This window comes from Citrus clementina, unplaced genomic scaffold, assembly GCF_000493195.1.
Source record: "Citrus clementina cultivar Clemenules unplaced genomic scaffold, Citrus_clementina_v1.0 scaffold_7, whole genome shotgun sequence".
Lineage (NCBI taxonomy): Eukaryota > Viridiplantae > Streptophyta > Magnoliopsida > Sapindales > Rutaceae > Citrus > Citrus x clementina.
In genome coordinates, this window is record NW_006262075.1 from 19097832 (window position 1) to 19115647 (window position 17816).

The following is a 17816-nucleotide window of genomic DNA, read 5'->3' on the forward strand; positions in this document are numbered from 1 at the left end:
AAGCAAGCAATATAAATTACCATCCCTGCCACTATTTCAGGCTTGCTTTTCTTAAGTGTTTAGGTCTTGATTCCACTTCTGAGAATTCTTCTTCATCAAGCTCAGAACATAAAAAGGACAGATAATGTATTTTGTAAACTTGATTTTGACTATTTATTTACAACCCAAATATTCCATCCCGTTCATTCCCAATTTAATTTCAACATTCATTCATCTACACTTTGTTTTTGTTTCAAAAAATTAGCATGCATCTCATTCTTTTTCTTTCTTTTTTTTTTCTTTTTTTCTTTTTTTTATTCATGACTTATTTGCGTTAGATTATCCTTACTTATTGTTCTTCTACGTGATTTAAGATTGATGCTTTCTTAAATTGGATCAAAATCTTCTTTCTCAATCCTTACCTTATGAAAGTAGGATTTTAATCCTCAAACTAGACTAGCTCATCTATATTAGGAAGCCTCTAGGATCATTATTTTTCATTCAATTTTCTTGGCTTCCTCCACATAATTTTGGCTGCTCCAGATTCTTTTCTTCTTGCTAATTTTTCTTGCATGTGCTTATCATCTTGACTAATTGATGGCTTAGTTTCCTCCAACATTTTAAAATCATTTTTTATCTACATATGTTCAAATTAGTTTTATAACTTTCTGCTATTCAAAATTTAAACCTGAAAATATTTTAGTTTTTCAGAAAAAAAAAATGAAGAAATCAACTTGTATAAATATTTTAAGCGAATAAGAGCTTACCTCCAAATTTGTTAGTCCATCATCATCATGATTGTGATTTTTCAGTTGGTGGAAATGAATCGGCAAAAAGAACGTGAGCCAACCTCATTCGCTGTTGCAAGTCGACAAACGAATAAAAATATGAATTTCTGCCTTCAAAATATGTAATGCATGATATTAAAATAAAAATAATAATTCATGAAAAAAAAAGCACAAGAAATATTCTGGTTTTCATGTTATCTAATATGCAATTCTTCCTTTGCAAAGACATTTAATTTTTAGGAAATTTGATAGCGTGGGGATCAAGTTAAAATTAAACACAAATTTTCTTCTGTAGGTCTCTCTTCACCTAAACAATTATACATATTTTCGGCGTTTTAGGTTGAATAAACTATTTATAAAAAAAAAAAAGTTTAATAAGCTAAATTAGAGGAAAATGAATAATATTAATTAAACAATTTTCATCGGCATTGCTCATTTATCACTACAAAAAAAAAAAAAATCAGTAGTATTATATCATAAAACAAGAAAAATTAATAAAAAGGAAAGTGGAATTTCCTCAACATTAGGTATCAATTTTGGCGCCATGTTTCTATTTGATATAGATGCAGAAGTGCATGACTCCATGGCATACACTTCCTCTTAAATGCATTAAATATCATCAAAATATATTTTTATTGTTTGGATTGAGAGGAAACAAGAAAAAAAAAAGTGAGAGAAAATGATGCGTTCATCAGTTCATTTAAATATTTTATTTGTATTAGTCAGTTTATTTTACTTGATTTAATAAACTAAAATATTATTTAGTATTGGGTTAGCCTTTTGTTGTTTTTTGGGAGTTTTTTTTGTGGTTACTGTGGTTAGTATGTAGCTCTTTTTTTATTTTTCTTTTATTAAGAAGATAGCTGGACTATGATTCTTTGTATACATATTTATAATTCATAATGAAAAATATTGAATGATTGTTATTTACTGCAATTATATTTTTTTCTCGAATAATCAATATTTATTTTAGAAGTTTAGATCTCCTTGAATTAATCTAGTTATATTGATTTCCTTCTAATTAACTGACACGTTCACTAAAAAAAAAATCCCCAAAAAAATGAATCAGGCTCTTAGTCATTACAAATGGTGACCCAAGGAGGGAGAAATTGGATCTACAAGTTGCTGTTTTAATCAGCCTCTTTGTTTTTTCTTGTCATGCTAACTTGATTTCAACTGTTTTTAACTGATTCCTGCGTAAGATGAAAATGTACCAACCATATTTCAGTTCCTTGTCTGTCTTATCGTCTTATTTTAATTAAGGGATAAATACTTGTTCAATCCTTATATTTTGAATTAAGTCTGTTTAGTCTTATAATTTTAAAAAATACTTTAAGATGTTCCTATGTTAAGTATATGACATTTTTGCCTTAATTTTTTCTTTCTTCGTTTTTACAGCAATAACTTTATAATAATATTCTTGGGATATTTATGAAAAGGAAAAATGTTAATTTATCAAATTCACACTTAAAGTAAAATAAAAATTAATATATTTTCTGATTAAATTTTTTTTTATGGATAAATTAATTAATGTCCTCAATATTTTAGTAAGTGTATTACTCTAAGAGTACAAAAAATAAGGATAAAAGTGTCACATAATATAAAAAGTAGGGATATCTTGAATTATTTTTCAAAATATAAGTACTAGATGGATATTTAACTCAAAATATAGGGTCTAAATAAATATTTATCCTATTTACCCTGATAATTAATATAAACAAAATAATTGTGTTTTTTCTTGCAAAGTCTACTGTTTGGTCATATATTACTAATTTTGTTTTATAAGGCACAAAATTTGTGAGTGTTTGGAAAGGATACTAACACTCACAAAATTCTTAATTTTCCTCGTCTTGAAATATGCAGCATAAGTAAGAATGTTTTCATTTGTATTCAAAATCTCCTCATTAAAATTTTATAAATTTTGGTAAAAAAAAAAACTAATATTATTTCGAAATATTGGAGAAAATCAATAATTTATATGGCCGTTTGAGATTGAAATTGGATAGTTATAGCTTAAAAGATATGGCACTAAAGTATTTAGTAAGCACTAACTACTGTAACTTGAAAACTAAGTTAATTTGATTTTATACTTGTATAATGAAAATTTTATTATATCTTTACTAATTTTGTCAAAATTATTATAAAAAATTATATTCACTAGATAATATCGACTTTTATTTCATAGTTGTATTTATTTTTCCAGTCGTCGTTTAAAAGTTACAACACCTCAATTTCAAATAAGATTTATGTCATATCGCAATTGCCAACAAAATATACCTTTTCCAAAAAAAAAAAAAAATTATGTATCATTACATTCTCCAAAATCTATGGCCACAATATCAATTAGTTTCAAACCATCGGTGGTTGCTTCTTGTTTTTGGAGGGCCCTTTTCCTACTTCCCCTCTATCTTTGATTTGCCGCCATGTTTTTTTGTACATTTTTTTATGCATTTGCTTTGTAATTTATTAATTCATTTTGCTATATCAATCCAAAAGCTTCTTTTTGTAATTCTAAAACCAAGAAATTAATTAATTATGAACTTTCTTATAAATCATCTAAGATCAGATAAAATTCGTCCAGACTTATAACTTGTTAACTAGAAAATCATGTTTTATAATGAAATAATAGAAAATTAAGATTATTTTAATAATTCCATAAACTAAAATATAAATATATTTTCTTTTGGTCAAAATAAATTTAAACTTTTAAACTCTGTAAACCTTGATATCATTTAATTGGATGTTACATAAAAACCGTGTTAAAGGGGGGAAAAAAAAAATCAGCAAGACAACATCTGTAGATAGCTCAGTTGATTGAAACTCTTGTGGCAGAAACTAATCAAGTAATTAAAGAGGGAGTAATTAATTAAATCCATTTCAAAAATCAAATCAAAATCTAAATTGCTAATGCAAAAGACCAAATATAAATTGGGTGATGACATGAGCTTGTAGTTTCAAACAAAATCTTATGTTTGTGTTTTTGGCTTATAATACAAAGATAATCTTACCTGAAATGATTGTGCATGTCACGATTGGATCCTTGATTAGGCTTTGTCGAATGAATCAAGACTCAAGACAACATCCAAATATGTATAGTTTTGAACACTGTTTTCTGATCCTCTCAATATATACTATTTGATCATTTTTATGTCCCGTATTGATTTTGTTTCTTAAGTCATGTTTTTTAGATAATTAAATGGTGAAAGGTAATTAATTATACATATTTGATATCTAATCAAGGGAAGTAACGAGCCTTAATCATCATCATCATCATATATATATATATCAATAACTAATATTATGCATGATGAATTGTGAGCTTTAAAAATCCAAGTTGCAAATCTCTTTCTTTTTAAACTATATAAATGAAAATTAAATCTAATTTAAAACACATAATAGGATTCTCGTTACCATCTCAACAAGTTTTATCAATTAATTAAATTTGTATATCCACTAAAAAATATATGACTTTAACCGATACAAATTGACTCAAGATAACCACAGTAATTATCTTTAATTAATGACTAGAAAGATAAGCTAAATCAATATCATTAAACCCAAAATGATGATGATGATAAATACAATGGGCCAAATATAATATTACATGAGCTTGTAGTTTCAAAACAAAATCATGTGTTCGTGTTTTTTGGCTTATAATACAAAGAGAATCTTACTTGAAATGATTGTGACACAATTTGATTCTTGATTAGGTGTGTCCAATGAACTCAAGACAACGAGGAAACATCCAAATACAAATGCATAATTTATTTTGAGCACTGTTTTCTGATCCTCTTAATGTATATACTATTTGAGATAAATGCGATCATATTTTTGCCCCTTATTAATATTGTTTTTTCAAGTAATTAAATGATGATGGAGGTAATTATATTAATTAAAAAATTGATATCTAGTCAAGGGAAGTAACGAGACTTAATTATCGTATATGATGATTCTTTTTAAAAAATTTAATTGATATGTATTGACTTATGAAAAATTAATATTATGCATGATGAATTGTGAGCTTAAAAACCCAAGTTACCGATCGCTTTCTTTTTAAACGATTATATAAATAAAAATTAAATCTCTTTTCAACACGTCATGGGATTCTCGTTACCATCTTAAAAGATTTCATCAATTAATTAAGTTTATATATCAACTGAAAAAATAAATGAACGTAACCGATTCGAGTTGACTCATTATAACCACAATAATTATCTTCAATTAAGGACTAGGAATTAAGCTTAATCAATATCAATAAACCCAAAATAATAATAATAAAATACACGCACAAAGATTTGGAATATTTCTTCAACGTTAAAAATCAAGTTTGGCCCAATTTCTTAATTAACTATATTTCCATTTGATGGATGCGCAAATGGTGCATGACGATGAAATTGACAATGAAATCGAAGCATGATCATCGAACAGAACAAGTGAATGATTTAGAAATTTAACAATTATTTTAGCTGATACATGTACAAAAACACATAAACTATATAGCATCCTAGCTAAATTAACTCAGTACAGAAAAAAGTAAAAAAAAAAATCACAAATATGTGAAAATCTGCAGTCTCAAAAACCTAGAAATCAAACATGCATGTTGATTTAAGTTAAGATGAAGAAGACGATCAGTTGATTTGGCCACCTCCTCCAGAGCTGCCCGGTGGCCGCGGTGGCCTTTTTATAACTCTTAATGCCCTCGTCATTGTTGATTCCATTGCATACTCTTCCTCCTATATATATGCATTAAATTAACCAAAATTTATTTTTAGTGTTTGGAATGAGAGAAAATAAAAAAGAAAGTGAGAGAAAAATAAAAGAATACTAATGATATTACAGTTGCTTTCATTTGTGTTTCTGCCCCAGAAGCCGGAGTTGTATCAGCGTCTGCTTGTTGAGTATCTTTGCCTAAGCACTTGTACAAAGCTTTGATAAGCTGTTCAACTAAGTAACATGGGCTGTATAAGGAATATGCTTCTTCTCCTCTTTTCTCTTCTTCTGCTGACCTTTCCATTTGCTTCTTGCTTCTAGCTTCTAGCTTCTGCTTCTTGTGTTATTGTTTGCTTTTTGGTTTGGTGGGTGGTGTTTATTTCACTTCACCTGCCACTTTGTATCTCTAGCGCTGTGAGAGAGACACCTGCCTCTGTGTATTTATTGACGACCTTCTATTGAGATCTCTAAATTTTCTATTGAAGTTTTTTAATCTTATTTTATATTTGTTTCTTCAATATTGATGATCTCGTACCTTTGTCAAACATTAATGATCCATTTATGCTGCGTTTACTTTTGCAGCATACTTTTTAGATTGAAGTGAGAATCCTGAGGAGTGGGAATCCTTGGATTAGGAGTGTGGAGTGGAAGTGAGAGTAGGGTGTTTACTTAGACTAAATAAAAGTATGGATTGTCAATTAGAATCCTAATTATTTGTTTACTTTGTCTTGGATTGTGAGTAAATTATTTTAAATTATAATTTTATCCTTATGTACAGAATTATAATTTGTAATTAAAAAATTAATAAAAAATATATTTGGAAAATAAAATAAATATTTTATTATATTTATAAATTAATAATAATTACTAATATTCTTAATTATGTAAATCATAATTTTTTATTAATTTTAATTTAAATTATGTGAATAAAAATTATTAATAATAACAACACAAATGAAATATTATTATTGATAATATAGTACAAAATTAATATTTTTTTAGAATAAAATATTTATTATTATTAAATAATTAATTAATATTTATTAAAATTAATGTTTAATATTATTAATTTAAATATAATATTTATTTATTTTTATTTTATTAAATTTAATAAAATAAATATGATATAATTATTATTTTTAATAAATATGATATTATTTATTTTATTAAATATGATATTATTTATTTTATTAAATATTATTTATTTATTTTATTAAAATTTATTTATTTATTTTATTTTTATAAGGATAAAATTGGAAGAGGGGGAGTGGATTCCCACTCCCACTTCTCCCAATGGGAGTGGGAATCCCACTCCCCACTCCAAAATTAAGTGGGACCCACGGATTCCCACTCCCACTCCCCTTTTTTTAAGGTAAGTAAACACTGGAGTGGGAGGAATCCACACTCCACACTCCCACTCCAGAAAGTAAACACTACCTTACTGTATATTGGCTCTCTCCTGTATATTTTCTCAGCTTCTCTGGAGAAATCTTACAACAAAATTGCATGTCACCACAAATTTTAATTTGCAAATTTCTTGTTATCGATCGATCACAAGCCTCACTGTATCTACGAAATTTGTGTCTTAATTTATAACGTATTGAAAAGTAGAGCAAACATGTTAAACAAATATTTACTAAAAAAAAAAAAGCCTTGGCGTGGTAATTTTGAAATATTTGATATTTTTAGATTCTCAGCCCGTTAAATATAAGATTTAAGAAAATTGACTAACACAAATTTAGGATAAATACATATTTTCACATAATCTTGATCTAATTATCTCTTTATTGGCAAAAATCCAAAATTAATTTTAGTTTTGGTAATAGTTTTGAGGAATCACTTTGGCAAAATCACTCCATTCTACAATAGATTTTGAAAAGAAGGGAATGAGTAACTTTTCAAAATCTGATTTGAAAATCACTTCTATACTTAATACAATTAATTTATATCCTCATAATATTTATAAAAAAAAACTCAAAATTATCTTTATTACTTAGGAAATAAAATTATTAACTTTAATGAGAATATTACTATCACCAATTATATTGAGAGAAAAAAATAAAAAATAAATTTGATAATACTAAATATTTATTTTAGTTGTCAATAATTATGTGTAAACAATAAAAACATTTTATATACATGTTTAAATAAATGTTACTCTAATGTTATGTCTAATCACTCATTTACATTCTTACAACGGTTTAACTATAATATTTACTAAATACATACAACTGCTTTTAAAACGCACAACAATTTTTAAAATAAATTGTACTAAACGTTTAACAACTTTTTTTCATAACTAATTATTTTTATAACACTGCTAAAAGTTACAGCATTACCAAACTCGCCCTTAATGTTAAACAATTATAATTTTTCAAATCTAATATAATCTATTATTGAATTGCAATTTAATGCGATTCTTATTATTACCCAAACATGGGGAGATGTTTTTTTTTTTTTAACTATTTGTTACAGTAAATTTCTCCAAGCTTTGACATTATCTTGATCAAGGTTATTCCTGTCAAATTTTAATCCATATACCAATATTTCATTTGTGAGCAGATGCTAACATATACAATATGTGCTCTGTTGAACAAAGCTAATTTTGTGATGTGGGTTAATCAAAGTTAGCGTCGGATTGTAATATCAAGAAAATATAATTCTTTTTTTATTTTTTGAAATTAGTAAAATGTAATATTTCAAAAAGAAAAAGAAATTAAACAGAGAGTGGAGGGTGCATTTGTCGTCATATGCCTTGGTATGGAGTTGCTCGTCGTTTTATTTTCCAAGAACAATATTCTCTGTTTCAATCCATAAACTTGCCCCCAGTTTCTAGTGCCATCTTTATTTCTCTTGGCAAGAAAGACTTGAATCAATTGTTTTTTTTTTTTTAATAATCAATTGCAAGAAAGACTTTAAATGCATAACTTTTAACAAGAACAGAAGAAATATGCCATGCACATGACGTATAATAAATTGAATGATTGTGTTAAAAACAGATGTATCCAAGATCAAAGGGCAATTTTTTAATTTAGCACACTACTGATAAACACACAATAATAACAATAACTTATTTTTAATAGTTATTTATCACTTTAATCTTATGGTTATAAGACAGTGCTTTACGATAAAATAACTCCACCATAACCATTACCTTGAATTTATTGCGAGAATCACTACAATTTAGTTGTCAGTCAAAACTCCAAAAGTTATTAATTGAAAAGATTAACTTCTTGGTTTCATCCTTGAATTTTATATTTTGTACCCGTAATTTATGATATAATTATGTACATGAGAGGTGAATAATGAAAAACTTTTAAGTATATATAAGTGAAAACGTAGGGTTTTCAAGGATTAGTGCAGGAGTTGACGATACGATTGTAACGTAGACACGCAATCAATGTGGTTTTGCCGGTTTGAAGATCAAATTCATGCACACCGACTCAAAGTGCTGTGTGCGCTTGACACCGCTGCTGCTACTTTGTCACTTAATTCGCACAAGTTCATGTTATGGGCTTGGCTTGGAAGAAAGTTTGGCTTTCAAAGGCCATTTACTTGGGCTAAAGGAGTTATTTCCAAGGATTATTTCACATTTTCATAAATATATATATATATATAAAGGCAAGGCTATTTGAACCCATCATTAAATTTAATTTTGAAAATATTTTTTTATGATTAAAATACCTCTAAATTAAATTACAGTTATGGACATTAAAATATAATAAAAAATAAAAATACAAATTTTACTTTTTGAACCCATCTTTATATTCAATACAGTTTTATCAAACCCTAATCATATTTTCGTTAAATCATAATCAATCAAGAGTTTTTATGGAGGAACAAAACAAAATTGACAATAGTTTGAATTAGGAATACATATGAATACATCTCATTTTTTTCTTATGAAGTGGAAGAAACCCAGGCCTACAATCTAGAAAATACAAAAACAAAACAAAAAAAAACATGAGCATCTGATATAAACTCAATAACTCATCAATCAACTTTCAGTCTGATCAATCATTTGTGCATACATTCTTCTTGAACTTGATGGGCTTGGTGGTGAGATTGTCTATGACTAAAGGGTGGGAGATTTTCTTCTTGTGTGCTATCTTCACCAGCTTTCCCACAACTTCTCCTCTTGATCGGATTCTAAACTTCAGCATCAATGGAATCTCACCTCCAGTTGGAGAAGCTTGGGCAAAAGGCAAAAACTTTCTTAAATAATAATAATAATAATAATAATAATAATAAATTGTGAAATATTTATCAAGGGTTTATAAATGAATTTAATAGGTTTAATGAGTAAAATCAATACTATTATAAAAATTAGGTTCAATAAGGGTACATTAGGTACTTAAGTAGGTTTATTGAGTAAAATTTAAAATTTGAAAATGAGTTTATTTAGAAAGTGGGTTTAATGAGTAGTTTGGTGGGTTCAAATAGCCCCACCCTATATATAAAGGTGTGAGACAAATAAGATTATAAGTACTACCAAAATATAAGAAACATAATGTGGAAATTAAAAGTATATATGACAAGAATATCTTAAAAATAACAATATTAAAAGAAGAAATCAAGCAGATGCTTGTTAAACAATAAGATAATTTTGCAACAAATTTTTTTACTTGTTTTACAATTTAAAACAAATGGCTTATGTATTATTATTTTTTTTTAAAAAAAAAAAATAGGAGGATAGATAAACTCTAAATTAATTTTTTAACTTCATATCTTCTCTGCAATTCGAACTTGATGGTTAGATTAAAAAAAGAATTACTTAAAAAATCACTCTACCAAACATTTGAGAAAATAAATGGTTCGATGGTATGCATAAAAAAAGCAAATAAAACTCCATCACTCCTTTAATAACAAATAGGACAAAAGAAAGAAGAAAAAAAAAGAAAATTAAGAAAAGGCTGCTTTTCACTTCAGTGCGAAGTATCTTTTAATTATAGATGCAAGGTTGTTTTGGACATTTACTAAAATTTGGAATTTACTTAAAAGATTTGACTTTGTAGGTGCTGCGCATTTCAAATGTATTAAGTTGGACCATCTCGTATGCATATTTCATCCTTCATTATAATTACTCTCCAACGACAGTTGAGTGTGGCCATTTATGAGAACTCCTTCTTAACCAATTGGCCCATCTGGGTTTGTCAGGTCGCATTCCTTTTAGTGAGCGGCCCACACACAAACCCTTTCATTTTAGACCACATATATTATTACATTTGATCGTCACTATGCAGTCCATTATAGTGGTCCACGAAACAGCACCGAGAGAGAGAGAGAGAGAGAGAGAGCATGCCACTGCCACGTATAAAAAATTAAAATTGTATTCATCTAGGATTAATTTGAAAATATATATCAACAGTTGTGGTTAAGGTACTACTATCGGATCCCCTGAATATCACACTTTAGTTAACAACAAACATTGTATTAATATTAATGGAAAACTGATATATCGCCCTTGTGGTGAATGTTTATTATTTTTCTTGATATTGATTAAGCAAATTTTCTTTCTTAATAAGAACCTAGGATTTCTTAAATGGTGTGTTTATTTCACATGTTTTAATGTAAATAAAGATATATTAACTAATTGAATCTAGGGTTTTTCTTTTTTTTTCCCAAAGTATCCTAAATGATCCCCATATTGGAAAAGGACCCAATAAACGGTAGCTTTTGAAACAGAAGATAGAAGATCCGCCAGCCAGCCACTATCATTTCATTTGGTTTGCTTTTTTAATCTCTTTTTGGGAGTGGGGTGTATGGATGGACACTCATCTTTACACTTAAATCATTTCAATTAGAATCTCAAAAACATCTTTTGTGCGCTCCAAGCTACTTGCCCTCTCTCTCTCTCTCTCTCTCTCTCTCTCTTTTCCACCGCGTTCGGCCTCCTCTGCTTTCTAGCCTTAACTCCTAAGTATTTGACTTGTAAAAATGTTCTCCAAAAAATACTTCTGCTTTAAACGTTAATCATGCCCTCAAGAAAAAAAATTCATTTTTCACGCTTAAAGATGTTAAGCAAACATTGGTTAGTTTCTTTCAATTTTTCGGATTGAGAGAATATTGTGGTAGGAATTCGGAATATGTGATGTCAATTAGATTGCGTATCATTTCTTAATATATATATACATAATATGATATTTAATTTTTTTTGGCCTTTCCAAGCTAAAAACAAAATACATAAATAAAAACACATGGATAAGTTCTTTGCTAAGTATATATAGTGTGTGTATTAACAAATTATTTTTATATAATATGTTAATATTATTAGAATCTATGCATAGACCCAAAAAAAAAAAAAAGTGCATGCATGTTCATGAATTTTCTAAATCCTATATTTTTAATTTTTACACTAATTCTTGAAGGTTTTTCATTGGCGACTTCATATATATATATATATTTTTCCTTCTAAGGTAAGAAATAGATAAAATTTAAATTAATTTTTTAATCCTATCTTCTCTAAGACTTAAACACGAGTAATCAGTATAATTAAGCTACTTAAAAATGACTGGACCAAACTTGAAACACATCTCACGATAATGGTTGTAGGGTTTCAAAACTTTTTTCTTTATACTTTCGACAACCCCATTGACTGCCAAAGGGGACCTTTGCATGATCCTTTACAGGTTACTTGAACCAATAATTATATACTCAAAAGTTAATCATTGATTCCCGCATAGACTGAACGATTTGGCATTTGGCAATTTATTACTTGCATTGGATCCCTTAAACAAATTGTGTTCACACCATGCAAAAAACCGTAGGGTATTTTTAATTATATACATATATAACTTAATATTTATTAATAGAGTACAACTAAATTGAACTAAACTAAACTAAACTCTATAAGCTTGATTGTGACATAAGTGATACACAACGCACAAAAGAATATAGAGATAGATATTATTTATATTATTGATATTTTGTAGTAGGGAAAAAAAAGGCTCTAATACATCTTTTTGGAGGTGGGCAAAGCTTTAATTCTCTTGTAAAGTTCAATAAAAAGAAAAAAGAAAAAAGAAAAAAGAAAGGTGTAGGCTTTGGGTATATAAAAATGGAAAAGATCAAGAAATAAATATTAAATAATAAAGGCATTAATGTATAAAAATCTGTAAATCTATGTATATAGCTCGTAGCTATCACCATTGAAGAACATATTCTCTTCTCCGATTTTGCTTTCTCTCACTTCGCTGCCGAAGGCAAATGTAGATATAATAATCCTACGTGGGCGTGTTTATTACGCGCTGATTTGTGATTCATGCATATCCGACAAAAGTTACCACGCATGTGGGTCCCAAATTAATGGCCAATCGACTCACACTTTCTGACTACCACGTCAACTGTGGGACCCGCTGTGAGGTCACTTGTCTTGTCAACTAGAATTCCACATTTCCATCAACTTTTTAGATTTTTCCCCTTTTTTTTTTTTTTTTTTTTTTGGGTTCTGTTTTCATGTGCGGATAGTAATTGATAACTTTGGGTACGTAACTCCCTCCAACCAAGCATTTCAAGAGACCTGCTCTTTTTTCTTTTTTCTTTTTTCATATATATATATTACAATAATAAATAGGACCCTCAAAGAAGGCGTTTATTAATTTAAAGAAAAAGAATAAATAGAAATAGAAATAGAGAATTTAAGGGGTACATAATGAGCTTTACGCCTTACAATAACTAACTATAGCCCAAAAGTTTATAAGGAGAGGCAAGAAAAATAAAAGATAGAAAAACCATATAATAAGCATGACTGACTGAACTTACACTTAAGGAAACTATTGGCATCTTGAGAAAAGAAATTTCGAATATCACTAGATGGATCACTTCATTAAGAAAAAAGTATCACACCGAAGTGCAAATTAGCCAAACTAGCTGCTACATAATTATTCTCTCTATAGGAATGAGAAAACATAAATCACGTTTGAGAAAATAACCTCAGAGTCCAATCAACAAGTTATCAATGGCTAACGAGAGGAAATCTCATGCTGAAGCATATGACTAGCAAGCATTAAAAATACAGAAAGTATATAGTTAAAAGATAAGAAAAATATGAATTTTATTACATTAATTTCCGTCTTTTAACTCCATCCGGATTTGAGCACAATTACATGTGCACACAATTAATTACTTAACACCAACCCAATCATTTCCACACTCATGTGAATGAGATTTTAAATCTTCGGCCTCTACTAGATGGAAAAATTTTAGAATACATCTGTTGTATCATGTCAGCTATACAACAGCAAATAATGTCATGACATGTGTGTATTTATTTTGTAAACTATCATGCAAGTGGTGGTTGTATTAAACTCAATTACACATGTCATGCATGCATTAATTAGTTGTAATACAACAGATGTATTCTAAAATTTCTCATATTAGATGACACACACAAATACATAATTATATAGTTAGCCATTAAATATTACAAATATTTTTATAAAGATTAGAATAATTGGTAACAAGTTGTGATTATGTAATACCAGGGATATCATATTCTACAGCCTGAGTATAATTAAATATTTATATTTTGTCATTTTTCTAATTATTTGATTGTACCCTAAATGTACCTTAGTTGGACCTTAATTGTATAAAGAAACTTATATCTATGGAATCTTTTCTTTTCATAAAAACAAAAGATCTACAGAACCATAAGATTGGAGTTTCTGTCTTTGAAATGAAAATATTACAATTATTTTTTAGTGAATCCATACTGTAAATTGAAAAAAAAAAAAAAGCGAGAGTAAACGGATGATATACAAACTTTGATAATATGCGAAGTTGTAGGAGTACATTTTGATAGATTTAATATACATTTATGCTCAAAGGTAATGTTGAAAACGCTAGGGAAATTAGAAATTTATGTGGGAAGAATTTTAGAAATCTATGTGAGAGTAAAAGCTTAAAAAAGTGGATTTTAAGCCGCAAATTACTTTAGCGATGATTTGAAAATTGCTAGAATGCTGGTGGTGCTTGTTTTTGGCCGTCCATATAGGGCTTCACTGCTCACTCTTTGACTTGTTTGTCCTTTACCGGTAGAAAAGTCCTTCAAGGGGTTTGAGTTGCGGCTGTCGTTTATCATTTTTCATTCATTCTACTCAGTTCCATATGGAGGGTTTTGAAAATGCAAGCAGTATTTTCTTTTTACCGTGATTATATATTTGTTCGTTCTCGGGCTTCACGGAGTGTTACTCAAATTAATAAACTTATTTAACTGGTTGTCTGAGTTTAAATTTGGAGAGAAATAACGATCTGAAAATTACAAGAATATGCAAATTTGTTTCCAAGGAATGATGAGAGAGAAAGATCATCATAATAAAAATTATATCAGTGATGTAGTGCATTAGAAAAATTTATAATTTAACCCCAAAAAAAAAAAAAAAACCCATGTGATGATTTGACGAAATCCGGAAGAAGTACATAGATATGAGTACCAAAAAATTCGATAACTAATTAGAATCTTAAACTATTCTCCCTTGCATCTCCCAAAACACGGTAGTATCATGCATGGATCCATTTAATAACATAAGTCTATACATCATTTTTGTATTTTCTGTAAAGCTTCAATAATTAAACCAATCCGTTTTTGATAATACTTACAAAATATTATTAATGATATGAGATTAATTAACGGTTGAGGACGATATAGCTAGTACAATACATAGAGAGAACTGAACTGTGTTAACACACAAAAAGAAAAAAAGAAAAAAAAAAAAAAGGGAACTAAAGCTATATAAGAATCCCACAAAGCAATGGCTTGATTTAGAAGCTTCAAAAGGAAAGAGAAAATAAAAGAGGAGACTGATCAGTCGTGTCCATTCATGTTGGTCATGTATGACAATACATGTGTCATCCACCATTTGCATACACACTCACACACACACACACACACACACAAACGGCAAACCCATGCACACGCAAAGATAAAAAGCCACAATCATAACCCTGGAAAAGCCACAATCATCATTCTTTAGTTGTTTAAACGTTTACTAGAACTACAACTACACCACTCAATAAGCAAAAGCAAAAGCAGAAGAAGCTATTGCTAGATAGATAGCTATGAGAGTTCCCCTAAAATCTCAACAAAACAGCCAATCCCAGCAGAGCCCAGAACGTGTTTCTTCTCCAAACAACAACAACATCAACATCATCAACAGCGTCAACGTCATAGCAAGAAGCATCGGCGGTGTTAGTAATAATAATAATAATAACATTCACAGCCGTCGTCCCAATACCACCAATAATATAAATATTACGAGCCCAGCGAACAGCGGCAGCAAGTGCTATGAACCCACATCGGTTCTTGAACTTCGCCGGAGTCCGAGCCCTATACCTGAGTGGGACAGGGACGAGCATATGCTGCGTACCATGGACTGGGAATCTTTCATCAAGGACCTCGGCGGCTTAGATGACGACTGCTCTTCCGATGTTGCTGCTCCACAGCTACAAATTCAACACCTCCACCCGATCAGTACTGATGATGATTCCATTGATCATCAGCAGCAATCTGATTTTAATTTCAATTTTAGTTCTAATTTCAATGTTCCAGCAGCTGACGACGTCGTTTCCTTATCATCATCGACAACTCAATATCATAATAACTTCCCTGATCATCATCCTGATGCAGTTTCTAACAACGGCAACAATATGATCGTCATGAATAACCTGGGCGGAGGGTTTGAATTTGATTATAATTATATAGAAGAGCTTATCAGAGCTGCAGAGTGCCTCGACTCGAACGAGTTACAAGTGGCTCAGATGATATTGGCCCGCCTCAATCACAGTCAAAACCTAGTAGGTTCACCACCAGTAGTAGTTGCTGCAGGGAAGCCGCTCCAAAGAGCCGCGATCTTTTTCAAAGAAGCTCTCAGCTCACTCCTCCTCAGCCTGCTCAACGGGCTAACTCGGCCGACAAGTCATCTCTCGTCATCTTGGCCAGAGATCATTCAATCTGTCAGAGCTTACAAGGCCTTCACTGCGATCTCACCCATCCCCATGTTCACTCACTTCACAACCACTCAAGCCCTCCTCGAATCCCTCTTCCTCGACCGCGGATCGGGATCGCCACCGTTGATTCACGTCATAGACTTTGACATCGGTTTCGGCGGCCAGTACGCTTCTTTCATGAGAGAAATAGCCGACAAAGCAGCGGCTGCCCGTCACTCTAACTACTCAACTTCACTTCGCATCACGGCTGTTGTTCCCGATGATTACGTCACCGAGACAAGACTCGTCAAAGCCAACCTCGTTCAGTTCGCGCGAGAACTCAGGATAGGGCTCCACGTGGACTTCGTGCCCGCACGGTCGTTCGAGATGTTGTCTTTCAAAGCGGTTAAGTTAATGGACGGTGAGAAATTAGCTGTCGTCTTATCTCCAACTGTATTTCGCCGTCTGGGCGGAAATTCAACTGACAACGCTGCGGCTGTTGCGGCTTTTGTCGCTGATATCCGCAGAATTTCTCCAAACGTCGTCGTTTTTACTGACAATGAAGCGTGGGGGGACTTTGGGAGTGGGACGACGGCGCCGTTTTCGTTTCGGAGGAACTTCGTCACCAGCCTTGAGTATTACACGATGGTGTTTGAATCACTCGATGCTGCTGCGGCTGCGATGAATGCCGGAGACTGGGCGAGGAAGATTGAAACGCATTTGCTTCGGCCGAAGATTATGGCGGCTGTTGAGGTGGCGGGGAGGCGCGTGGCGCCGTGGAGAGAGGTGTTTTCCGGCGCGGGGATGAGGCCAGTTCAGCTGAGCCAATTTGCCGATTTTCTGGCAGAATGTTTGCTTGCCAAGGTCCAGGTGGGTGGGTTCCACGTGGCGAAACGGCAGGCTGAATTGGTGCTCTGCTGGCATCATTGGGCCCTTGTCGCCACGTCAGCTTGGAGGTGTTAGTTATTGGCTCCGCTTTAGGACAATATACACTTCTGTTAGCATGTTTAATTACATTAAAGCCCTTTTTGTTATAGAGAGATTAGGGAATTGTAATTTTAAGTATTTGAAAGTTAAGTTAATTTACCACTTGTATGTTAAAAAAATTATAATATCTTTACTATTTTTATAAAATTATTTTAAAAATTATATTTATTATACGTAATTTTTTTTTTTTATACAACAACTTATAAATTTACGGCACCTCGATAACTTTAAATGTAATTATGAAATTCAAGAAATGAAAATTGTTTGCGTTCACTGGAATTTGTATATATGTCGGCTAACAGTTTCCTTAAGGTCATTTCGAGATGGTGGCGATTACATGCATGGCCAGCAGAAGTGTGACAAATACCCTCACGTGTTATTTTAATATGCACTTGATCATATTGAAAAAAACAATTTTACGTGCAACAT

The 17816-nt window shown here is 30.7% G+C and overlaps 1 protein-coding gene across 1 annotated transcript; it reads left to right on the forward strand.

Annotated features, from left to right (window-relative positions):
- Nucleotides 1-15263: 15263 nt before the first annotated feature.
- On the forward strand, nt 15264-17488 carry LOC18037581 (scarecrow-like protein 15). Its single transcript, XM_006427974.2, has one exon. It carries the CDS (start codon nt 15534-15536, stop codon nt 17361-17363), a length of 1830 nt encoding a protein of 609 aa, XP_006428037.1. The 5' UTR covers nt 15264-15533; the 3' UTR covers nt 17364-17488.
- The last annotated feature ends 328 nt before the right edge of the window (nt 17489-17816 follow it).